Source organism: Maylandia zebra, linkage group LG20 (genome assembly GCF_041146795.1).
Source record: "Maylandia zebra isolate NMK-2024a linkage group LG20, Mzebra_GT3a, whole genome shotgun sequence".
In the NCBI taxonomy this organism is placed as follows: Eukaryota; Metazoa; Chordata; class Actinopteri; order Cichliformes; family Cichlidae; genus Maylandia; species Maylandia zebra.
The window spans coordinates 1093056-1120208 of record NC_135186.1 but is presented as its reverse complement, the minus strand read 5'-3'; the positions used below and the strand labels follow the sequence as shown (position 1 = coordinate 1120208).

Below are 27153 nucleotides of genomic sequence, written 5' to 3'. Positions count from 1 at the left end.
TAACTAAACACCATTTTTCTGGCCCTGGGATAGAAGAGTCACAGACATTTCTAAGTGTCCACTAGTGAATGTTACACTATGTAAAAAATAAAATAAAATAAATCCAATCAACCACAGAGAGCCAAACCACTTCCTAACATCAGTTTACAGCCGAACAGATTCCAACAGTAATTAAACAGTAATCAGCTGTTTAAACAAATCATCATTGTAATCTTGTGAAAATCCATTAAAATAGCATCAACAATCATTGCTCTGGCAAACGTGTTCTGGTGTGTTATGTGGATGACTAATAAATGCTTAACAACAGTATGGCAAAGTCAGAAGTATATTACATCATTCTTGCAACAACTGACATGAATGAAGATGTTTACGCCTACCTGTGTGGGCGTACACATGTCTGTAACTCAACGGTATCTTTGAGTGTGGAGAAACCTGCCCGACCGCTTCCTTCCGGTATTACTGGGAGCATGTTGATCAGCTTGTCATTAAGTGCTTGGATGAAAACGGTGAGAAATTTGGGTTTATACATGGATTTATTGTGGGTTCGCTGCACTAGTTTGATGTTGTAGCATATCAGAAAGAAATGTACTCATGTTTTGTTTTGTGTTTTTTCTGTTTAGTTGTTTTTCTTTTGTTTTGTTTTGTTTTGTTTTGTGTTTTTTTTTGTTTTTCTTTTGTTTTGTTTTGTTTTGTTTTGTTGTTTTATTTTGTTTTTCTTTTGTGGCAAGTGAATAAAAATTAAGAAATTAAAATAGAAAAAATAGGGGAAAGAATATTCATAAAGCCAGATGGAGGATGAAATAACTTTTTTGACGTTCTGTCAAGCAACACGCAACAGTGTTAGTCGAGGCTAAATGTGCTTCTCTAGCCAACAACAGAAGGTGGGGCAGGTTATTCGTAATAGAGGAGGTTTGACAACATCCACTTTTCTGTCACTGCATGCAGATTGTCCATCTCCACCCATTTCCATCTCATTAAGCTTTTTATTATTGTTATTAAGCCTAGTATAAGCTTCGTTTAAGCCTATGATTATTACCACCTTATTGTTGGAAATAATGGTGGATTTTAGTCTTTAAGCTTTATAAAGCTTTATAAAACAATGTCTATATATGTATGTCCCCTTTAATAAGTATACAAGCACATTGGCAGAGAATTTGGGTTTTATAGCAAAGCTGTGTAGACGCTGTAAGGGATTTGCTCGTTCCGCATCACTTTGAAGTCACCTGTGGATGTTTCAGGCTCTGGTTGCCTAGGTGACCGTAATATATTTAATACCAGTTCATACATAAATCAGCTGGATTGTTCACTCTCATTGGTAGTCACTTCAGTTGTTCACCTGAAAGATGAGAAAGGTTTATCATCCATGTCGTGTTACCAGCAGTTATGCCTTTACACCATTCACTTTCTTCACTTTCTGCGATCTCCACTCACCAAAGTGCTTCCAGTCTTGAGGTAGCTCACCTACATTAGGCCCGCTGTCTTTATCAAAACCAGACACACAAGTGGTTTGGTCCAAACAGCAACACAAAAGAATCATTTCACTGCTTACATTGCAAAGTTTATATTTCCCTTCATGGAACAGCAAGGTCTTTTACCATCAGCCGAGCTTTGCATGGGTTCTGTTAAGAAAAACCCTTCAAGGATTTGCTACGCACAAACAAATGCTGGATCCATATCAGCAGGTGAAAGTATGAACAAATAAACTCATGCTGTCTTCTTTAGGAAAGACAAACAAATCTAACAATGGGCAAATTTTCCAAGTCGGATAACACAGGAGATAGCACTGATGTACTCACTGTTACAGCTGATGACCATTTTAAGGGCTTCCCCTCTCTATGATATATGAGTCCAAGAGTAAAAAAAGAATCTCAATAAGGCTTACCTATGATGAAGAAGAAAAACAACAGCTGCGTGCCTTGTTATTGGACTTTTAAATTGTATGAAAGCATAATAGGTATACTTTAAATAGTTTAAATCATGTAAACCTAAGGTTTAAACTCTTATATGGAGGCACTGTTGACCGCCGCTCCACCATAGCAGCCATAGTCACCCCTCCTTAGCATTTTTCACACCTAACCAACCCCAGAGTGGGGCGTAGTTCAATAGTTTGCTGTCTGGAGTCTCCCCCTTTAGAGTCTCGATAACCACGGCTCAGGCAGTTTTGACAGTTACAAAAACCTTCACACATACACAACTTACAAAAAGCTCAAAAAGAGCTTTGCCACCTTTGGGGAAATGCCCACTTGGGCCTGAACTCAACAGTAGGGGGTCAAAATTCTTGAGCAGAGAGAGACCCTTCTCAAATTTTCACCTGTGTTTTTTCTTCTAGGCCCCATTTGCAACCAATATAGATTTCTCATTAACACTAAAATAGCACCAGCTTTTCTTCTGAAACTAAAGGAATTTCATTTTCCCAAGAGGAAGAAAAAGAAATAACACTGACACACAATCCTTCAGTTCCCTCATTTTTCCTCTCTAGGTCTGTCAGGAGATGGGTAGGATGTCTTTCTGCTCAGTGCCAGGGGCTCTGACAATGATATGGTTCAGGTCAGAGAGAAGCTGTGAAAAAGAAAAATTACGTACAACCAGATAGAGGCTGAGAAGGGAAAACCATAAAATGGGAAAACAAATATGGATAAACCAGGAAAGAACAGAAATATCAAAGAGACTGTTGTGATACAGGAGCCTGGAGGGGCCTGATGAATGCAGGGCGTGGTTGATGGGACCTGTGCGTTTGGTGTTTAGTTTTACGCTGCCGTATTTCCCGTCTTTTCTTCGACTGAAAAGTAACAGACATGAATTCCTTGTTGCAACAGACCATCAAAGTTTTATTAGTATTAGTCCATGAATTTCACTGAACTGTGCACATTTTCTAGGGTTGGACAGCAGAAGCCTGCGACTATTTGCGCAGTCAGCTTTTAAAGACAGGGATTTTACAACATCCCTAAAAGAGTTAATGAGTTATTTACCCTAGCTGGCCTCCATAACTATGCTGCACTACTAATGATATATTTTAGAGTCTGTGCGGCTAGAAGTAGCAAGAAATGACTCATATAGTGGAACAATAACGGCAATCAATGGCCCTCCTGACCTTACATATGACTTCAACTGTCACATGAACTGTCTGAATCAAATGGAGGCTTTTTCCACTGTTTTATACACACATGGATGAACGGAGAAAAGAAAAAATGAATGTCACTATTGAACATTTATTAAAAGTGCCACTTTTTTCTGTCACAGACGCACGTGGATAGGGTAGGCACTAGGACCTGCTGTGAGCCAAACAGCAGGGAGGAGAAGCTTTGGGACTGTAAACTTTTAGAGCAGTCCATTTCCCAAAGAGTGTGGGAGGGAGACAGACAGAAGTGGATGGCCCAAGACCTGGATTCACAGCTTTAAAAGTAGGAGCGGGATTTTGAGTTTGGGGCAATTCTTCCCCAGGCCTGGAGAGAGTGAGGTGGAATATAGCAGACTTTCTGTGGAAGTTTTTACTCAGTGGGGAGAAAGAAAAAGGAGCATTAAAGGGTGGTGAGTCCTACCTTGCTTTTTTTTTTTTGCTTTGTTTTTCTTTTTATTAAACACTGTAAATATGCGGGGCGTGTATCCACACATGGCACAGAAGCAGAATCTATTACAGAAACTCTGAGAGCATGTTGTTAAATGTAAGTTGAGCCTCTAAATTGAGATTGAGAACAGCAGCAGCCACTTTTCTATAGAGAGGGGGGATTTCAGCTGACTGCAACATACATGAGGCACTATTAAAAGTTTACTGAGATAATGTTGCTGATGATTGCATTTCTATGTCATTTTAATGTTGTGAGCCGGGTACAGAGGTTTTTCAGGTATTTGCAGATGCAAAGATCAAACGGAGGAGGACAGGGTGTAGAAAGAAGGAGAGAATAGAGGTGAGGAGTAGAAAAAAAGGGGGTTCTTCAAACTTCAATGGGAACCCGTTTACTGTTCAGAAAACTCCTGGGACATCAGGTTACCTTTTCTTTTTCTCCCTCTCTCTCTGTCTCTTTCTCTTTTTTCTATCTGTCGTTCTCTCCACTCATGTTACACAATTCTCAAAAGACTTGCAGATTCTGATGAGCTCCAGTGTCCAATATGAAGCATGTTGAGGGTGTCCTCACACCTGGGTGGGGCTTGTTGTTTATAAGGTGTGCTACTAATCATTTTTTCAACTCTTTAAACTAAATTTTTAAAATTGTGTTGTGTATGCGTGCGTGTGTGTGTATATGCAAGCAAGCGTGGGTGCTAAACACAGACCTCACGCCTGCCACTCCTACGAGGGAATTCCTTTCGGGGTTTGACAGGAGAGGAATGTCACAGTGAGCCAAAGATTACACACACAAACAAACATAAAGCAAATCAACAGTGTCACTAAAGGCTTCACCTTTGTCATATACGTGTGGCTCTCTGTGAAAAACACATTCATTGGTTCTAATATAATGTGCCGAGGATGCTGTTTGGTTGTGGTCCATAAAATCACCAAATATCAACATTGATATATCAATATAGGTATCATATAGATAGGTGTTATGTTTTGTCACCCACCAACGTACCTGTATTATCTGCTTCAGCAGCAGTGTACTGTATTTATGCACCTTTGTGTTAGATAATAAAATAAAAACAGCTGAGGTTACTGCAGATTGGAACGAGTAAAGAAGTAAAGTTTCTTTAAAAACAGTGAAGTTATAAGTAAATGGCTGATGTTACTGGAGGGGATGTGATTGCCTTCATCTCCTCTCTGTTGGCCCTCTGTTGGCAAAGTGCTGCAGCAACCTGACTATATATCCTACATGACATGCTCTTCTTTATGGTTAACGCAGGAGGAGTCAGCCAAGGCTTAGTTAAAATGAATGTTTTGTAAGTTAAAAATAAAAATAAGATAGGCCGTAGTCAAACTTCAGGTCTGAAATGCGTTTTCTCAAGCAAAACAGGTTCTTTTTCTGAAAGGGAAATCACAGTAACTGTTATTACTGATTATATCTAGAGTACGCCTTGTTGACCTAGCTGCCGGTCTGCCATCTATGCAGACCGACCTGGACACTTGCTAAATTTGTAAAAGTCCAATTTATGACATATCTCTCTTTTTGCTTTTACCTTTTTTTTCTCTAATAATTAGAAAACAAAAGGTTTTCCTGTGTGTAACTGTGTTTGCAATTGAAACAGAAATGGTTTTACCCTGTAAATCTTTCAAACCTAGCAATGCATCCAATGCCAATGCTAAAAACAACTTAAGCCATATGAACTACCGTTCGTATATGTATGGAGGGCAGATGGACAGTGCTGTTTTCCCCCGCAGACAAAGATGTCTGTGATTATTCATGACCCTCTCAGGTTTCCCTTTGAAGCTGAGTTACAGCTTTCCCTATGTTAGCACCAGTGTGTGCAGTTGTGTATGTGTGCATTAGTGTGTGTGTGTGTGTGTGTGTGTGTGTGTATGTGTGTGTGTGTGTGTGTGTGTGTGTGTGTGTGTGTGTGTGTGTGTGTGTGTGTGTGTGTGTGTGTGGGAGGGAGAGCGTAACAGAGTAACTCTTTACAAATGAACAAGTATTAAACTACTTAAACAGTGAAGAGGAACATATTCATGTGCAGCAAAGAATGGCCATAAGGAAACATACTGTAGAGTGTTTTTATGTCACAGCTATTTACCCAGAAAAAAAAATAACCGTGTTGACCTTTTTAAAGTTACAGACCAGCGTAATACATTTATCCCTTCTTGTTCTACATGCTGCATTTTTATCATTTTGTCAGTTTAAGACTCAAACACCACTGACAGCTTGTTGCTCTGCTTGCTATGTGGACAAGTGACATAATCTGAATCTGCAGTCACTCGGATTTTGACAAGAACAGGATCCACCCCTGAAACACATAAAGGAGGAGATGATGTGGGCTGTCTAGACTGAATGGTTGTATAGGACACCTGGGCAAGGGAGAGGCTGTGACAGCACACCTGTACTGTCAGTTTATCTTTGATTCTTTAACCCGAGGCCAGCGACAAACAGCTCTTAAAGTGACTCCAGATTTGCAAACACCATAAAATAAACATAATTTTAGTTGGGTTTTCAATGAACAATGAAAATTTTTATTATATCTCTTTTGATGGAAATCTTTATTTAAATTATCAGTTGCACTTTGATTATTAATGTGACTAAACTGTGTGCCAAACATTAGGATTATTCATGCAGTAATCTGCAGGCTAATATAGGATGGGAGTCATGTGACGCAATTTAGGTGACGTTTTAAAACCCACAGCTTCATGCTACTTCAGTAAAAATACCGTATCACCAGATTACACTCAAGTACTACTTGCAGAACTAGAAAAAACGGGGCGGTGCCAGTTGGCAACAGAATATTTAAAGGTTTCTTCACACTGGATGATAATGTCTTATCAGACCACAAAAGCTGGAGGCAGAATAATCACAATCCTTAATAATCCTCAGTAGTTAATTGCCCAATTAGTGACAGGTAGAGATTTTCAAATACCTGCATTTACACCTGCCCACAAGCATTATCTGCACACCTGATCAGCCTCTGAATTGCTTTGCAAGCCTTTTCCATGCTTCATGATTCTTCATGCATCCTTTAGAGTAACACTTTTCATAGCATTACACAACAGGTAGTAAAATTAGTAATATTGTGCGTATTCTAAATCCTTATGTGCTACAGTGTGGTGAAAATATATCATTGGTGATGTGAAGATGAGATTTCTTGATATAAAGGCTTATTTGATTATTTTACCATAATTTTACAATTTAGTAAACTAGTAGTTTTAAGGTGTAGGTTTTGTTAAAACTGTTTAAGTCAAACTTTGACTTTAAAAAATGAATCTAATAACTAAAATTTATTAGGTGAAGGAATCTCGTTTCTTTCTCTATGAGTGATGGTTACGCTCGATAAAGCAGAAGGAAGCATCCCTCTTTCTCGATAGTTCATGGGTCAGAATGTAAACCCAGGGCGCTGGTTATCTTTTGGGTCAATACACAAAGTCGGGTGAGAACATCTGGCGTAAAGTAAACTAGTCGAAGGGTCTGTATGAAATCAGTGGGAAAGGTAAAAGGTCAGAGTTGGAGGTTATACCTCTGTGCTTGTGTAGGAAAAGCGGGATCTGGAGGCCACTGCAGGTCAGAATCCCGAAGGAGCTCTGAGCAGAACAGACAAAAAATATATATATAAAATATCGGAAATGTAACATCAGCTTTCTGCTGTAATTCTTGTTGACATCTCTTTTACAAACATCTTCTCACAATGTTTGGAAGGAAACGTGTTCAACAGAAATCTCAGCTAACATTGTTTGACATTTGTAACTTACTGGATTTGAACAGGGCTCTTGTCAAACATGTGCAGGATTCTTTATATGGACCTGGTTTTCTGCCCCTTTGCGCTGCACACAAACACGCTTCCGGACTTTTCCACAGATGAAAACTGAATCCAGTTGCAATTCTGTGTTGAAGATCTGATTTTGACAGGTGCTGCATCAAAGGGTTATGTCTGTGTGCTCTGATCTTATTTCTATCTCTATTGTGTGCATAGTACTATATATGCCTACAAAAAATACATCTAAATGTACTGACATGCCTGCTCATTCCACATAAATGCCTCTGTGACTTTTAGCTATGGCTTACTCTGGTTTCATGCATGTGCACGCAGCACAAACACAGTAGCTGAAAAATGGCCTTTCTTACAGCTATAATAACAGTGTTGTGGTCTTAATCTGTTGACTTTGTGTTTGTCTGATGTTGTGAATTGTTTCACTGCAACTCCTCGTTAGATGTGTGTGTACATTTGGATTAACGTGATGACACTGTCTCACTCTCACTTTCCTTTGCCTTTAACCCAATTGGTAGTTTAACTATAGCTTGTCTGGACATGAAACTTGCTCTTGTTGCCATCAACAGAACAAAATACTTGGTCTCCTCAAATATTTAGATTCAGTACAAAAGCCTCGTGAAAATAGCCTGATAGTTCACAATAGACCTTTTTTTGTAACAATGTTCTTTTTTTTACTCTACACAAACATCTCTTCTTATAAATTTTAAAGTGATACAATTTTCTCACCTGGCTATCAGAAGCTATCACAATACAGAGTGTAATAGTAACGGACACCAAGCCCAGCAGTGGGAGAATGGGGTTTGTCAATGAGTATTCACAAAGCGCATGTGTGTACATGTGCATGTATACATGTTTGTGTTGGATACCCTTCAAACACATAGACACGCCTTAGCCCCAAGGATACAAGCGAAGCCTCTCATTATGCACTCATTTTGATTCTGCCGATTTCAGAATGCACAGAATGCATGAGGATGAGCCACTGGCTAGTCGTAACAGATTAGCCTCCTGCACAGCCAGCAGGAGTTAACAAGGTGTTGTTCTACATATAGTTGTTTCAGCCAGACAGGATCCTGCAAAATACCAATACATCAAGGACTTTACAAGCAATTTTCTCTCCTCCAAACTATCCGTTTTATCTGTCATCGAGTTTTGTTGCAGTTAAAACTCACGGATTAATGGTGAGTCCTCAGGACTTTTGGGGAGTATGACGCTGCAGGCAGCAATTTCTCTCTGCTAGATTCTCTTTTAAGCCTTGTATTAAGCTCCATAGTAAATATTCATTTATCTAAACTCCTGTTCCAAGTCACTTACATGCAAAAAAAAAACATACACACACATAGAGCTGTGCTGGAAAGTAGCCACTTACTCTTTCACCAGAGCTCTGCTCACACAGTGAACATGGCATGCTGCTAACAGACAGAGGATGGGCCTGGGAGGTCCCATGCAGACAGGTGTTAGACATCAGCCAGAGGGGAAAAGTGTGGGAGGGTCAGGAAAGGAGGGAGATATGAAAAGGGAGATAGGGAGAGTGAGAGACATAGAAGCAGAGAGAGAGAGTGATGACAGCACGATGTGGAGACCACACAGAATAGAAACTGGTTCGGTCAAATCTTTAGTAAGAGGTATTATGGTACAATCAAACAAACACTGGGAGGGACAAAAACAAGATTCTTTGTACAATCTTGAGCAGATTCAGTGCACTTCTGACAAGCCTGTCTATAAGAGTGCAACAACATGGACTGCAGTAATCAGTGTTGTTTGGTTAACTAGAGACGAAGCTGGGTATCCTGGTTTTCATAAAGCTGGCAAAGTTCAGCCTCAAATTTGACTTTTTTTGGATGCATTAACAATATACAGCACTTATGCCTCCTTCAGACATCCACTAATGTCTTTCAGTCTGACTTAATGTGAAAGTATCTGTTTCATGTATGATTGTGCGTCATAAACACGTTTAAAAGTTAATGCTGCAGCCTTACTAGATAAGAATAAGAAACATTAGAAATAGCCACAGATTTCTTTTAAAACCGGCCCAGTCTGAGTGCCTGCCATTACAACAGACAGGAATGTGCTTTTTAACAATTTTAGCATTTTAGCACAAACACTAGAGCACAGATGGATGGTAGTTCTCATGCCTTGCAGACAGGCTTCCAAAAATCACCTAGTTTCCCTAATTGCCCCACAATGTTACATATATCACAGACTGAGATGTTAATAAGATTATTAAAGATTGAATCAGAAACTAACAGCACTGTGTTTTTCATGCAGTGAGTGAACCTTTATAAGCTGCTGTTCACTGGCTGTCTGTTCCACTGGACCAGGCGTATAGCAGTTATCGGTTAAGAATAAAACCATAGCTCCCAAATTTAAAAAAAACAAACCCCAACCTAATGCATATTTACCAAACCCAGAGTGAGCGCTGCTTTCAAAAAAGTGGGGCCAGTTTTTTCCTTATTATTATATTATTGCTGTCTTTTGAGGTGAGTTGGGTTGTGAACTTTCTGCCATTGTTACCACAAAGTTTTTGATTAAGAGTCACCAGTCAACAACCCTCTGGCAACTTCTTGAGAATAACCTGTATTTCTTTACTGTTTGGCGTGTGGTTGCTAGGGATGGGTATCGTTTAGGTTTTATCCGATACCGGTGCCAAACCGGTACTTTTGAAACGGTGCCGGTGCTTAAACGGTGCTCAAACCAGTGCTTAAAGAATGGAGAACACAAAATTGGTCCTAAAACCTCTCATGTTCAGCTGTTTTTTTGTAAAAAGATAACAATGTTAGCCTTTTCTGCAGCTATGGGGCATATATGGCATCACTCTTGGCTGGCAGCAGTGCTTAATCGATGGAAAAAACACCAATTTTGTCTAAAAACCTCTCATGTTTAACTGTTTTCCACTTTTTCTTTGGTCATTTTAGCCTTTTTGTCCAGGGTGAAGGGAGTATCTGCCATCAAACAAGAAGACAGCCGCATGTAACTACGACGGTGTTTGTTAGTTCACCTTACATGCATTAATGTAATAACGTGGTTAGCCTACTCAACGTAAATTACACACGAACAACATTAAACTACTCACGCAGAGAAGAACAGCTGCTGCTGCATCATCATCATTTCTGCTACACTGGCAGGGCTAGGGGCCAGGACTCTCTTCTTCGGGTTTTTGGGGGATGTTGCTAACTCCGGGTCTGATAACAGGCACCACACCCGCAGTAGATGCACTCGGTGTGAGGTCTCGCAGCAAGCTATCAAATACGGCGCATTTCTCGGCTTTTAAAAAAACGCTATGCGTCGCCAGGTGTTTCATTGGATTCTTGGTGTTGCCTCCTTTGACAGTATCACAGTATCAGCTTAGAGCACTTGTTGCTGCTGAGTTTGCTCTTTTGCTGTGAAGTACAGCCAGACTTTGACCGCTTCGCTTTGGGCATTTTTAATCTGTAGCTCTGCTCTAAAAGAACGTACGTACCTGGACCCGCCTACTACGCTCGGAAACGTAAAATGATTGGCTAGAAGTGTATCACAGCTCAGGGAAAAAAAGCACCGAAATAAAGCACCGAAATGTGCGCTGCTTTTCGGTCTGGTTACTACAGTTTATGACAGAACCGATACCGGTACCCATCCCTAGTGGTTGCTGGGGGTTGCTGGGTGAAATTAGTCTCAAAGAGAGTGCTTTTGACTGCTTTGCTAACAGTTTCACATGGAGGTTTTTGTTCCATATACAACTTTGGGAACAATTTCACCTGCAGACTACAAGCAACCTCCCACAAACGCTCTCCAATGAGTCAGAAAATATAAATTTAGGTGTGTGTATATGGGGCTTAGCAGTTGATTTCACAGTGACAGGAACCATTCACAAATGATCAGGGAATTTCCCTAGCAACTGGTGGTTGCCAAGCACTTGCCAACCAGTCTCTAGGCCTGTGTGACTGGGACCTAATGTCATGATCCTGGGTCCTTTTGTGTTTTCTCTTCGATTTTGGTTCTGTTCTTCCTCTGGTTAGTGTTTACTCTGTTCTGCCCGTGTGTTCCTGTATCTAGTCCGCGTTTCTTAGTTTGTGTCCTTTCATGTGTAAGTTCCTGTTTTATTGTGAAGGTCTGCGTCTTATGTGAGTGTTTTCAGTTTGCCTCCCTAGTCTCGTCATGTTAATCACTCCCAGCTGTGTTTCCCACCTGTGTGTAATCTCCCTGTGTTCTCTGAGTGTATTTAAGTTGTGTTTTCTGTCTTAGTTGCTGGTTTGTCTGTGTTGTTTCCCCTCGTCTCCCCGTATGTATTTCCTCGGACCTCCCTGCATCTTCGTTTCTGGTTTGTGTTGTTAGTTTCCCCAGTTTAGGTTTCCGGTTTCATGTTCACCCACCATTGCTGTTTGTACCCACTCCTGTAAATAAATACTCACCTGCACCAGAGCTGCCGCCTTTTGGGTCCTTTCTCCAACTCCACACGGCTTGCCCCGGCAAACCGTGACACCTAAATTGTTTCAATATTGCCTTTTTATTAAAATCTATAAAATATAACACAACCATTAGGGTAATTTTTGCATATTTTGCTTCTTTAGCGTCATGGAGCAATATTGGTTAACACTTCGCCCTAGACCCCAAAAACAAAAGCAATTAATCAGTTAAATCTAAAAAGTATTATGAGAAAGAAGTGGAAGGTAAAACTATTCAGCCAGCCTTTCAGACTGTTTCCTCTGTATTTGTTGACTATGTTTTAAAATTAATTTGAATTAATTTGAAGCGTCATGAAGGGATGCAACCAGAACTACTTTCCATGTATTAAAGTTTCCTTTTAGCTGTCTGTCAAACGTGAGAACTAGTTGTGTTTCCTGTGTCGTATATGCTACCATTACCAAATTCAATTAAGAATATTTAGAGAAAATCTTGCGTGCATATCTTAATGTTTGACATAGCATATACTCAGTCTTGCGTGACCACACCCGTGCTCATGGCGACAGACAGACCGCAACATAAACGGTGGAAAGTTTTAGTCTCTTAGCAAGCACATCTGTCTATTTACGCCCATGTTTCACTTTACGTTGCGCTGAAATCTACCTGGATGACTCACTCGGGGGTTGCTCAGCTGCTGATTTGTTTACAATACCATGAGGTGGCAAAATTACACACATTTGTCTCCTCAGATACTGCTGTTAAAAATACTCTGCTAAAGGTTTGAGCACTAAGATTCAACTTCTTTACTCAAGTAGAAGTGTTGAAGTACAGGCTCTGGAGTGTAATCAAGCTTTGGAGGACATTGCTACCAGCTCACTGAATCTAATGCCATAATAGTATCATACAAAAATAATATTAATATAAGGGAATACACAATTTATTTAAACTTAAATACCAATTCTAATGAATATACTCACCTTGAACATAATGTTATGAAGGACACAAGTAAAGGCAACCAAAGGAAATCGAATAAATGACTCTACTTGCTGTTGCATTTATTGTAGATGGATGATTTTGCTTCTTCAAGTAAGTATAGCCAGGGGTTAAAGTGGGATTTGGCAGGTGACGTTGGTTGAAGTGGTAGAGCGTGGGAAAATGAAAAACTTAGAAATACATTTTGTGTACATTTTGTGATCAGCTGACCTGTGCTGGTGTTTTATGTTGTGATCGGCCAAATGAATTATTAAGATATAAGCAGATCTTATAAGAGCCATCGTCGCTGATTCTCCAGCTTTGACAGCATAGATCTAGTATAAAGGCAGAATTCAGTGAGTTAATCTAATCAAAAACATCACCTTAAATTTAATTTGATTTGTGCAACCTTGATGTAACATAACACTGTCCATGAACATCACAGCTGCTCCGCACATTCGATTCAGTTCAGTTCAATTTTATTCATGCAGCGCCAAATTACAACAACAGTTGTCTCAAGGCGCTTTATATTGTAAGTGCCACAATAATATATTACTGTAAACTTCACCGCAATCCTGAAAACTAACCAGTTTAGCCTGCTCTCTCCCTATGCAGCCTTTGAATAATAACAAGTCAGTATACTTCAGTTTCTTTGAAGTATACTGACTAAGTTTTTTTTCCCCTTCTTGATTTCTTACTCTTTTTCATATTTGTCACATTTAAATGTTTCAATTCATTAAAAGTAAAGATAAATGATGATTTCATTTACTGAAGGAAAAAAAGCTGTCCACACCTACATGGCCCTATGTGAAAAAGTAATTTCCCCATAAAGCTAATAACTAGTTGTGCCACCCTTGGCAGCAAGAACAGCATTTAAGCATATGTGATAAGTGGCAATAAGTCTTTTGCATCACGGTGGGGGAATTTTGGCCCACTTCTTTGCACAGTTGTTTTAATTCCATCACATTAGAGGGTTTTCAACTATACAGACGTGAATTTATTGGTGTGTTTCGAATCATTATCCTGCAGCATAAGCAAAGTGCACTTAAACTTTAGAGCATAAACTGATGGATATTCTCCTTCAAGATTTACTGGAAGAGTTCATAGTTCCATCATTAATGGCAAGTCATTCAGGTCCATGTCTGACGGTGGGTATGATGTTCTTTTTATGAAATGCTGTGTTAGTTTCACACCAGACCGAAATAGTGCGAAAAGTTCAAATTTTGAGTTTGCCAGTCCACAGACAAGACGGACCTCCAAATATTTACCCAAATTTTTGTGCCTTTTTCTTTGTTCTTCTTATCCATAAATCATTAACACTAACTGTGAGTGCTGTTCACCACTGTTCCACGTTTTCTCCATTTATAGATAATGGCGCTCACCGCGTTTCACTGGAGTTCCAAAGCCTTCGAAATGACTTTGTAACCTTTTCTCAGCTGTTCTTGAGTTTCTTTAGATCACTGGATTTTAGTCTAGTTAACTCAAATATAGTGAACACATATGTAACAAAGCAAAAATCAGAAAAGGGACAAATACATCTTCCAACGGTGCATGTGTTTGTATTGATATTACAAATATTCATATTGGAAGATGGATCAAGTCAGAGAATTTTTTAATCCTAAACCACTCTTTGCCATTTTGATTAGATAATACACGTTCCCCAACTGGACGAGTAACAGCATGAGTGAAACTCTGCATAAATGGTGTTTGAGTTTTACTCTAACAATAAAGCTACAATATGATCTAACTCAAGCCTGAAACTGCTGGTTTTCTGTTAAAGCTATTGAGAGAAGACACAAAGTGATGAAACTCCACGTTTTCCTTTCTTTTGAATGCTTTGTAACTCCCCATTGCCTTTATTTCCTCCCTCTGACCCTGTCCTTGAACTCTTCTTTGTCTCAGTGTCTGTTCCACTATAAACTTGTCCTTCCTTACTTTGCTTCTCACATGCTCCTTTATGTGTGTAATTCTCTAGATATCTTATTGCCCATATGCATCCCGCCCTCCAATATTGCTGCCTCTCCCTATCCCTTGATGTATCTGATTCCTTCCTCTCCATCCTTCTGTCTTCATCGCTGTCTGTGGCCAGACAGGCATTCTTGCCTCTGGCCCTCCTCATGTCTCTGTGCTGCTGTGGGATTTTTAGATGCTCACCAGGAAGGGGGAGTTATTACCAGAGCCGAGCCAAAAGATTAAACACTTGTCACGAGAAGATTGTTGAATGTCAAGGTCATAAAAACTAGGGTTCTGGAAAACATGTTAATCATTGTGTTCATCCTGACTTCAAGGCTTGGAGGATCAGCCTCCCACGTCCACTGGTCCAGTGCAGGGAGAGGGTGGGTTGATTGGGGATGGGCCCATTATGTGGAGAGAAAGAAAGGGGGTGAAAAATGGAGAGAATGGCTTTCACTAACAAAACTGTGATGCTCTGACTGAGGTTTTGAGTGACTTCCAAAAAACTGTCATGTCTTGAACTCGGCTGGAATCGAACAACCAACATTTTTAGTAAGATTATAGAAAGTAGTTGAGCAGTTTGGTCAGAAACAAAGTTATAAAACTTGCTTAATACATCTCACCGACAGCTGAGAGAGTGAGTGAGCCAAGATTTTAAATCTTATTGAACAAATTCAAAGCTGTCTGGTACTTGTCTCCTCAGCGGCTGTGGTCTGAGAACACTTCGGCTTCATATTTTGCTCTCAGAAGAAGGTCCAGCAGAGTTTGGCGATTGTACATTAAGAGAGAGTTGACTCTACACTGGCGCCACTGTGACTTAAGTGTTTGCTTAGATGATCACATATTACTAATTGCTAAATGAACTTAAGTGACAGAGTCGAGGCCACTCTCCCTCCCATTGATCGCTGGTCGGTGCCCATATACGCCATCATCCATTTGATTAAACCACTTCCACTCCTTTTAGTTCGTCCCAGCAATCACTTCATGTTTCTCAGGGGTTTTTGGCACTGTGTGCTGGTACCCGTGATCGGCCATCAGCTCAAAGACCTCCTGGCAAACTTCTCGTTTCGGGCTGCTACCAATACTACCATCAGCCACTAAACACAAAAACATCTGCATCTCATGACGTCTGGTGATGTCATATTTTCATATCAACTCAGCTTACTAGGAGCAGGTACTGAAAAAGTTTCACCTAATGGAAACCGAGTGGAGTCAAGCCAGCCTAGAAGGTATAAGTGGAGGAGGGCTGCTGGTGTTCATGCTTTGTATCACAGGCGAATCACTCACGTTGTTCATTAATAAACAGTTTTGTTGCATGCTGACATTAATCTGATATTTTCATTGACAGTGGAATAAATTTTAGCCCTGTTTGTACAAACAAGCTTCGATTTGCTGCTTTTGCTTCCAAATTACTGCTGGAATGAAAGTATTGTTTATATTTTAGGTTCCTTTCACGAACGCCACAATGATTCAGTCTTTCTATTATGATGAATCAGTGTTCGACTTACTGTAAGACATCATGTGACAACAGTGGAGCGGTTGACGTCGCACTGCAGCCACGTCTTTGCTTTGTCTCAGGTTTACCCGTAAATAAAACATGACTGTGGAACAAATGTTGTCAAGAGATGAAATTGAATGTGTTGCTGCACGAAGTTTCGGCAACAAAGACTTTCAGGTCCAACAGTATAGGAAGAGCCCTGGGATTCTTGGAACTGTTGTTCAGTATTTTGGTCGCCCTTAAATGCCCCGGGGCTTTGTTGCATTGTGGGAAGCTGTGACTTAAAGTCAACATAAGTATGTTATTGCGCCTATATTCTGCCGGATACACTGTCAGCTTTTATTTGTATGTATTTGTATTTGTATCCTCTTGACACAACACTTTGACATCTACTTCTCTTGAGTAGTTTAATAAAAGTGTAAAAGTGAAGCCATATGCGGACACAAAGCCCAGTTATTCCAGTTCCAAGAAAAATTCATTCCACAGGAAATGCTAATAGAAATCCTGTTGTCCTTGTGTTTGGTGAATATAAAAAAGTCAATCACTTTAAGGCTTCTGAAGCAGAACCAGTATATATATTATTTTATCCCATAACAAAACATTTATGTATGCTCTGACTTCAGCAAGAGTTGGAAAGAAGAAAGACCCTCTCCAGTTAGAGTCTATGGATTTTATCAGAAAATGGTTGCGTAATTTTCCCCAAAGACGAGAAGATAATGGTCTGACCCTGTGCTTTGCACCTGCAAAGATGCACTATAGTGCTCAGATCTGCTTGCTGTTAGGCACAGAAACAGCCATGTACTCAGGAAGTTACCTCTGGCTTTTAACTGAGAGTAAAGATGAACACTGGGTCAAATTCCAGGAGCAAAAAAATAAAAAAAAATGGAGAGACAGATAAATGAGAGACAGACGGAGAGAAACAGAAACCCAGAAAGCACGAAACAGCAGGATGAAGATGCTGGCTCTTTGCCAGTTTGTTCCCTTTAGTTCCAACACCATGGCTCCCCTCTTCCCTGATATTCTCAAGATGCCCTCGGCAGACATACAGAAGCTTTTATTTTACAACAGCTGATGGCAAAAACAGCTGTGCAAAATAGAGTATATTCATAAAGAATCATTTAGGTGCTGTCCTTTGGATGGTTGCTTATCAATTACCATCCCCTACTGCCGTTGTCATTTACAGTCCTCTAACACTGCAGGCAAATGTAACTGAAATGTTTGCAGAAAGCCCAAAGCTGTGGTTTATTTAAGATGTTTTTTGAACTACTGAGCCAAATGTTCAGCTGATTGCCAGCATGCCTCTCTATGGCTGCCAGTACCATTTAAATGAATGCTCGGTCTTTTGATAGCTACTCATTTGCAGAGGAATACATTTTAAAGTTGTATGTGCTGTTACCTGTGCATAGTTAAACCCTTACATATTTTATTGTTGGACATAGTAAACCGATCGAGTGAATTCAAGTTCATGTCGAGACCTCATACTTTGTTTTTCCACGCTGTAGCATTTGCCAGCTCCACATTTTGCACACCAAATGTTATTTTGTTCTCCATATCTCGCATCGTTTGTCATCCCTGCGACGAGTAAAGTACTTTAGCAGGTTATGTGTGCCTGCATGTGTGACACTACCTGTCTCGTTCCCCCCGTGTCCTGTGGCTAAAGCAGCAAAGTTTGGTGGTTGAAGTATGTCTGATTTACAGCAGGTGCTATTGTTGTCCATGTAAATGTCTTTTTAACATAAAGACCAGGGGGCGGTGAGGAACAAGGGTGCAGAACAGTACGCCACACAGGCTTAAAAAATGGCAGCATCATAGTAAATGGAAAACTGAACTATCATTAAACTCCTCTAATATAGTTTGGTTTTTGTTTCTGTTGGTGGTGGCGGTTAAAATATATATTTTAAGTTAAACAATTAAATTCACTTGAGAAAATGATGGCTCTAAGGTTAAATGGCTTTATGCAGACAATTTGAATTACAAATTGGTAAAACTAATGCTTAGTTAAGACAACTTAAAAGGTAAAGGTCACATCTGGTATCAAGAATCACCAGATACAACCTGACAAACCAGGAGAGTGACAGAAAAAAGTGTGACAAACTGGGAACAAGTAATAAACAATTAATAAATAAGATAATATGGTTACACTGGTAAGATAAGTGTGAGACAGCAGTTTTAAGAGAAAGCTTTTAGCATGATGATAATCTTAAATTGGCAGCAACTGAAATCAGGAAAAGCACAAATGCCACAGAGAAAACAGAAAGAAGAAGTCAGCTGATCGAGGGTGAAATAACTCATAACAATGCTTCGGCTGAAATATGGAAGAAATCTACACTTTTAATGCGTAAGAGAGTCCAAACATTCTTTTAATTTTGGTGACTGCTGCACGTTTGCTGTGCCAAAAAATAGGAGTTTTAACGTGTTTCCAAGAAAAGACTCAGCCTTCCGAGAACCTTTGGGGAGTGTAATTTAATTGTTATTTTAACGCTGCATGACATCATTTTACGTGACAACAACTCGTGGCAGGTTGTTGTATCGGTTTCACATGGCAGCTAATCGAAACTGTGACACGTGTTTTTCCTTCTGTAGCTGAAACATCGTGAATGGAAGCAGTGTAAGGATTATTTCGAAGCGTTATGTTATCGGCGAGTGTGTCGCTGTGAGGAGAAAAGTTCAAACTCTCTTACAACAGTGAGTTGTGACAAAAAGACTTTCATTTCAAACTTTCTCCAAAAAGCAAAACTCGTTTAGACTGAACACGAACTAGTCCAATTTTTTAAACACTGATAACATTTTTAGAGGAAATAAATATATCTTCAACATTTGGATGTGTGTTAAAGGAGAGAGCACGTTGACCTGGCGGTCATCCTGCCTGATAATTATTTCCAGTGGTTGACAGCAGGAGGAACTGTGCTCCACTGGGTTGATGAAAGACACAGAAAAGCTGTTTACCTTTCTCTGTTTTGCTCTCGGCCTCTTTTCTCTCCTCCTCCCTCTATCTCTGCCGCTGTCAGTCTCTCTTTCTCACCCCCTCATAATCTATGGCCGCTGTCATCGCTCTGAGAGAGCGGCGTGTGTTTGTTTGACACGCTGCTCCTGCATATCTTTTAACAAGGACATGTCACTAATAACTAATGTATCACACAGACAGGAAGACACCCTCGCTAACTGTAAACTAACCCCGGAGTGATGGCAGGCGATGCTCTCGTGCCTTCTTGTTTCACACGAGTGTGTAATGCTGTAAACTGTAGTCTGATCATTAGATCATCTTGTGGACTAGCAAAAAAAAGAAGTGTTACAAAGTCAGTACCAGTAACTGCGTGGCTGGTTTCCACTGTCTTTGGCTACATATGTGGTCTCTAAAGTCTTTTTCCCTTCCTGTTGCCCAATGATTAGTTTTCTAGGTCACAACCCGGCAGCTGTGTGACTAATGTCATCTTTTCCACTTGCTTTCATCAACTTTGGCAGTCTGGTTTGACCAGGTAGTGCCATGTGGTGCGTGGAACCCCAGCATGTGAAAGTGATGGATGACTCAAGAGAAAATGGTCTTGATTTACAAAGCTGGCCAATCAGCTTATTGTGAAAAAAGGGAAGCTCCTTATATTGATGGATGAATCATAAAAGAATATTGAACTACGGTTTTGTTTATCCACCAGTGTATTAATACAGCATGTGTAGTGTCTGGAAATATGAACCATACAGGGTCTGTCCTTTCTCTGGTTTGTGGTTTAACGGTTTTGGAATGCCTCTGTCATTACTTGGCCACAGGACTGTCTCCTTCTAGCTTTGCTGCTCTTCAAGGTACAACATTTTACTTTTTATCACTGCTGCAATGATCTTCCTTCTCTAGTGTTTGATGTAGGGTGTTAGCACCTAAATCCTAAATCTAGGATTCTTTTTTCCAGGCTCAATGTGGGCGATGTTTTTAAACTCCAGTGTAAAACGCAGTAGTGCTTACACAGAATCGTAAAACAAACAGTTTAGGGAGGAGATGTAAATCCTGCTCAACGTTCAGGAGAAACACCAGCTTGTGTGTTTGTTTTTCTGTGTATTTGTGCGAGAAGGTCAGAAGGATAGTCAGGCCGATTCTGATGCAGTGCCGAAGTAATTCTGTAAGTCAGAGGTGTTCTGCTCTGACCTGTGTGCTCATGCTCTGCAGTGTTTACGCTCCACCAGCATTAAACATAAGCCACATATTTTTAACATGAGGATCCTTCACCATAGGCCTTGCAAATAGTGAGCGGCACATCAGCCTGGATCAATCAGCTCACTGCCTGTTTGGTCCGGCTCCATGTGTGCAGGGTGTGGGTGTTTAAGTGTGTGTATGGTTGTGTTTATTGAAGCTAAAATACAATACAAAACCAGTAGGTATGTTTTATAAAACTATAGCTGTTTCCATCATCCGTGATTACTTGATTGTTTTACTGATCAGCTGCCAAACTGACTTTTTGGCAGTGTTTGAATAAGTATTAACAGAAGACGTCGTAACAATAGCACAGCGTAAAAGTATTGGATGCTTGTTAAACGCTGCATTAAAAGATTTACACAAGTAAAGGGCGTGGATCTACTTTCAAAAGCTAACAATCACAAAAACAAGAGTATATGAAAAGCTTTGTCTAACCGCAGGAAAGCTGTAGCGTTAATATTTGAGTAAAGAGCAAAACTGCACCGAATACAGTACTCGAGTACTGCATCATTACCTTTTACAAAGCCAACAGCAGAAACATGTTTAAAGAACATTAAAAGTCAAGGACTTGTGGGAAAATACCTGAAGAGTGATTTAAACTCTTTTAGCTGAGCTGATATTCCTAATGGGAACAGAGCCAGTGACATTTTGATATTTTTCAGCTGTTTGAAAGGTGGACGCTGGTCTGTTCAGACGCAACACTGACCTCTGCTGGTTATAAGTGCTACACTGCAAGGATTACAGCAAAACTGGTTTTTGCAAGAAAACTGTAAAATATCACGGAAAAAAATCAGGTTTCTTTTTTGTTGTTGTTGTTTTGTGAAGATTATCATATATCACTAATTGCTTTTTCTAACTTCCTCGTTTCTTTAATCTCCTTTCAAAAGGCTCCGCCTCCCACACCAAAGCAGTAAAACATGTTAAGTTAAATATTTATAACACTAATAAACTTGTGTTCCAGCACTAAGCAAGCAAAGTGAAACACCGACACAAGTTTAAAAAATAACAGTAATGCTGTCACACCAGCTTCCACTGACCTCTGTGACCTGCTGGGTGTTTGTCTGGAAGGAAGTGGGTGTATTCACACACAGCGCGACGCTGTGCAAACGATCCTTGAAAACAGCATTATGTGCATGTACACATACAGATGCATGGCACTATTTTCAGTGCATAGGTTCACTATGTAACGAGTAACACTGGATGAGGTGTTAAATGCCTCACATTCCAGTGTACGGAAAACGCAAGCTCTTAAAGTTAAACATGGTGAGTGTGTGTACACGGCATGAGATAAGGTTAGGTAATGATAAATTGTGTATGTCGGTAAAAAAAGGGTGGCAGGTTTGCGGGGCTGTCTAAATAAACGAAACCGCTTGTTAAGCATGTTTACATTCCTGATTGCTCTGAATGGCTTTTATGCCCATCTTGTCCCTTTGCAGGGCACTTAAACACATACTCCTTTTGAGTCGGAGGTTTGCCTTTAAGATTACTTTTCCTTTGATTTGGTTTGATCTGAAAAACGATAGCTCCAGATGTATTTATGAAAATGTCAACGCGTATTATATCTGACTAAAATAACATTTGCACAAGTATTTAGTGTGTTTTTTGTGTGTCTTTTGCAGAGCTGTAGTTCACGGAGTCCAGATGGCAGGCATGAGGGGCCCGACCTGCATTGGAGTCTGGCTCTAGAGTCCACAGGGGCTCACACTTCAACTGGACACATTCCACAGGTACCCTTAAACACTCACCAAGAGTAACACGTAAAAAGCAAGACATACTTGAGCAGGACCAAAGAAGTGCTCAGTGAATCAGAGCAAAAGAGTCAAACTAAGAACAGAACTAATGCCCCCTTAATGACAACGTCAATGATTCTGAATCTTAGATGTCACAAATGCACAGTAAAGGTAAAGTGTTACATTTTCCAAGTGGATTGCTCACTTAGAAACTATTTATCAATCCTTTCATACATTTTTCAGTGCATTTCAATTAGAAAATGTGTGAAACTTTTCACTTTAGACATTCATGTGACATTATCTCAATTGCGTGTTTGTGTTTGGTTTAGGACGTGTGCCCATGAGGTCGTCATCACTGGTCCTGCTCCTCCTGATCGGCGTCCAGGCTGTACTGAACATGGGAGGTGGATTGGCCCGGAGTGCCGGGGCACCCAACCACAAAGTAGGACAGCAGACGGCAGCCAATCACAGAGCAAGACAACAGCACACAGTAGCCAGGGACCATCTTACTGAAGAACACACTTCAAAGCAGCATCATAGGACCAGCCACCACAGGACCAAGAGGCCTCATCGGGCAGCTTTAAATGCAAAGGATAGGAGCCCTCTTGTTGGGCACTCTACGTTGGATTCCCTCCCTGACCCCTCCATCCCAGTGGTGGATCCCAAGCTCTTCTCCAAGAGACGTTACCGTTTCTCACCTCGTGTCGTCTTCAGTGAGGTTCCACCATCACATGATGCCCTAGAAGGTGAGGGCTATGAAATTGATGGAGTTAGAGGGGTGAGGGTAAGGCGCCGAGCAGGATCACGCACCATGCACCGAGGAGAGTACTCGGTATGTGACAGCATGAATACCTGGGTGAGCAACCTGACAAAAGCCACAGACATGTACGGAAATGAAGTGGAAGTGCTGCCCAATGTTACAATCAACAATGTGGTGAAGAAACAGTACTTCTATGAGACCACCTGTCGATCCCCTACTCAAAGGGGTTCTGGAAACGCAAATGGAGGGAAGCCGGGGGGTTGGGGTGGAAAACAAGGTTCCAAATCAGGCAACTCGGGCTGTCTCGGCATCGACAGTCGCCACTGGAACTCCTACTGCACCAACTCACATATTTTTGTAAGTGCCCTCACCACCTTCAATGAACAGACAGCCTGGCGTTACATCCGCATCAATGCCGCCTGTGTGTGCGTCCTCAGCCGGAAGTCTTGGGGAGGAAGACGGGGGCACTGACTGAGGCGGACGCCCGACCACCAGACTATGAACCGAGCACAAACATTTCTCATTAACAGCCACTGCAGCTTTATTGCCAATACTGTAATCCTTTCCCACACATCCAGACAAACACCCCCACTGACCAAAGCATCCAAACAACACACGTACTTAATGCAAACACACACATCCACACACTCGAACATCTGTCCAGCCCCTCGGCCCCCCGACCCTACCTCAGTCAAAGAAGTCCTGGTTGTTTTAAATTATGAGGACTGCATGTCATATTTATGGTTTATACAGTCAAATATAAAATTATATACCGTATGTGTATATATACAAAATGAATTCAAGCTTTTAATGTTGATGTTATTGTTGTTTTTGTGTTGTTCATGCTGTTATTTATTAAACACCTCAGTACTTGCCCGGTTTGTTGTGTCTGTTTGAGATCATGCTGACCGTCACACATCTGCAGGTCTGATCAACTCTGGTTGTTTTAACGTCTTTTAGCTCTTTGCTTTACAACTTTAGTTTCATTGTCTTCTGTAAACCATTACAAAATCCAACCAGCCGTTATAAACAGGTTCGATAAACTTTAGCGTTTAGCTCATGATAAATCCAAAAGCAGTAACCTTCGGGGAAACAAACAAGACACTAAACTTTATTTGATGTACTTGTGTTTTCTTTCTTTATAATCTTTGCTTATATTAAATATTGTAAGCATATTCACATATACAGTACCAGTTAAAGTGGGGACGAGAAATCTCAACATGTGCAGTAACACGGGGTTTCTAACAGTCATTGTCTTCTTTAAATGATTCCCACGTGCAAAAGTCACAAGCCCAGACACTGAGTCACCTTAAATATTTTCCAAATATTGTTACCACATAATTATTATTATTATTCTTTTTTCTTTTTTGTTCTTTTTTTTTAATTCCCAAATTTCTGGTGACTCATGTCTCTGCATTAAGATATTCCAGCACCCAAAAGCAGAGGAGGCAGTAGAAAGACTTGTATGTGAACATCGATGCCTGAAGGAATGTGATTCATTCCATGCAGGCACGAGAGACGTGCTTTGCATTTTATACACACAGATTTATTAGCTGTGATGTTCCCAGTGTTCCCAGCAGTAGTGGTGACTTCTCGCCAGCTTGGCCAGCTTCCCGTAAACACTACGGGAAGTCTCTGTGCATTTGTACTTGGAAGGAATGAATATTGCATAGAGACAGGTTCACAACTAAAGAAAGAATAGCAAACTGTATCTTAGCAAGGTACTAGGGCCACAATGAGTCACTACAACAGCTTTAATGTTTCTGATCTTAGAAAGTTTGGACACTGGTGGGAAAACATGCACATTTTTTCATGAGATAAGCTAAATGCAAGCATTTTTTTCACATGTAAATGCAACATCTAATACATTATTTTTCAATACCTTGTTTGGCCTTAATCAGATTATTAGGACTTGTGCTGCAAGTCAACTAATGCTTCTATAGCATGATCAATTTCAAACGTTTTGATACTCAGCAAGTGTGGCTGTGGAAATGTGAAGCTTACAAAGCCATGAAAGACTCTGTAATCATATCAAGTCAAACATGAACACCTCCGAGGTAAAATATCAATCATCTGAAATGTCAGGAAATGGCAATCAAGGGGAACTGAGGGGAAAAAGAACTAATGTGAAACATGTCTGCTAGGCTGGAAGGTTGCACAAAAACCTCATTGTGACTATAAAGAAAGTAGCTTAAGGAAGTAGCCTTGACTTGTTTACAGCAAAGGTGTAACCCTCCAACCTCATCAAAAGTTCAACTCGAAATCTATTGATAAAACAATTCAGCTTTGGAGGAATGTTTGGTCAAAGAGATGAGATGCATTTGATGGTTAAACATAGACTAGAAATGTGCTTTTGATTATGTGACATAGGTGCTGATACAACAGATCAATGTTTCAAGCAGCCAAGAATCCACTATAGGTTGTCCTCACCGTTCTCTCCCACACAACAATGACTGTCCGGCTGCATTTTCAGTTTTCTATGGGGCACAATTAGTCTTGACTGAAGCTGTTGACTAAGGGATACGAAGTATTGATTATATTTGAGCTAAAGGCCCCTTGTGATGCATGAACTCCAGTCACCATTTTGCATATTCCTGTGTTGTTTCTTTTTTATTTAGGAAAATATATTTATCACATTCCCTCTCTACAAGACATGTAATCATAACAATAATTCATGGGCAACAGTGAGACTTTGTCATTTGACTTGATGTTGTGTTTTGATAAGATCTGTGACATGCTAATTAAATACACTAACCACAACACACCACCTATCACTGAAATATGAGGTCTTACTGAGGGCAAAGTCCTACGGAGCCCCGCAAGGGACATGGGAGAAAAAAATTACGATGAACTTTTGCGAGATCTCGCAAAAGTTCATCGTAATTTTTTTCTCCCATGTCCCTTGCGGGGCTCCGTAAAGTCCCGGACTTGGCCCATGCACTCGCGCATTCATGGCTAAAGCCTCTATTTAGGTGAGAATCTGCTACCCTCTTGTGGTCACATAGAGAACTGTACTTAACACTCAGATGAATAGCAGAGAACTTCTCTCACATAACTCTATTTCTTCCAAACAGCAGTTGAATTCTGCACCTCTTTTCACATCCTTGCCAGATACCTGGCTGCACTCTCACCTGCACTAACTCTGCGGGTTCACAGGTGCTTTTGAGCTCTGATCGTGTTGCCAGGAAACCTCATCACAGCAAGGCTGTCTGATCAAAGGGGGTTTTTTATGTTAAAATTGTGGCCTCAAAATACCTTTCACTTTGGAAAGAGCTGCTAACAGGCGGTCTGCTAACCCTGACATATTTTCCTTTGATTTTGCTGCAGTTGCTGTGAAGTTATACAAGACACTTGAAGCTTAAATCAGTGTCTCAAAGGAGAAGCAAAAAATCGCTTTTCTTTGATGAATCTTCTTTATGTGCACTTTTCTGAAATAGATTGACGTCATAGAGGTGAGCACGACTCAAAACAGTGACTCCATTACATTTCCATCACTGCACACATGCAATCAAAGAGTCTTTGAACGAAGCCCATTGTAGCATGCATTTGGCAGGGTGCAAACTGAGTGAAGCCACAGAAAATTCATTCTTGGTGTGACCAGCAGATGGCGCTACGCTGCCAGGGTTAGACAGTCTGTTTAAACGTGCCTACAAGTTTGGTGCTATGAGAGTGTTGAACATCTCTTCATTAATATGAAATATAAAATAAATTACAATTTTGCGTGAGGCTGCATTGATTTTACAGCTGGCAGGTCTCACGGAAAGGGCGAAGGCCTTCCTCCAGACCAGGATGAAACAATGGGCAAACATCTGCTCTTGATGATCCCACACATTCAAGAAACAAGAAACAAAAGTATGATCTGCTTACAACAGAACGCCAATAACAGTGATGACAACATGCTTCCAAAAAGACTCGACTTATACACGTCGCCTTCCAAGTAAAGTCAAACCTCGCCTTGAAATACCAGAGCCATAATAGATCAACTCAATGATTGACCCATTAAGTATCTTGTTGAGCTATAAATGATCCAGCTGGTCATTTGTTATCTATTTTAGTGGAGGCTAAGACCTGCACATACTTTTCATGTTCACATGTTTGGAACTGCATAGCAACTGAGCCACTAACAGCCAACAACAGCGAACAAGCTGAGTGGTCTTATCAGCCTTTCCACTTTTGGAGCTGCTCTGAAAAGTGTCCAGTGTAAGCTTTGTTGTGGTTTCTTCATCTTCCACAGTTCCTCTAATGGGTCTCAGAACACAAATAGGGGTTTTTAACTGATTCAGTTTTGAGACAGATGCACAGGCGAATGACTGGAAACAGTTGCATGTTTTCTCTAAAATCTCTA

The 27153-nt window shown here is 40.5% G+C and overlaps 1 protein-coding gene across 1 annotated transcript; it reads left to right on the top strand.

Annotated features, from left to right (window-relative positions):
* Positions 1 to 3348: 3348 nt before the first annotated feature.
* Positions 3349 to 23623, top strand: ngfa (nerve growth factor a (beta polypeptide)). The gene is made up of 3 exons (XM_004558857.3): positions 3349 to 3528; positions 21938 to 22045; positions 22378 to 23623. Exon 3 carries the CDS (start codon positions 22389 to 22391, stop codon positions 23277 to 23279), a length of 891 nt encoding a protein of 296 aa, XP_004558914.1. The 5' UTR covers positions 3349 to 3528; positions 21938 to 22045; positions 22378 to 22388; the 3' UTR covers positions 23280 to 23623.
* Positions 23624 to 27153: the final 3530 nt, after the last annotated feature.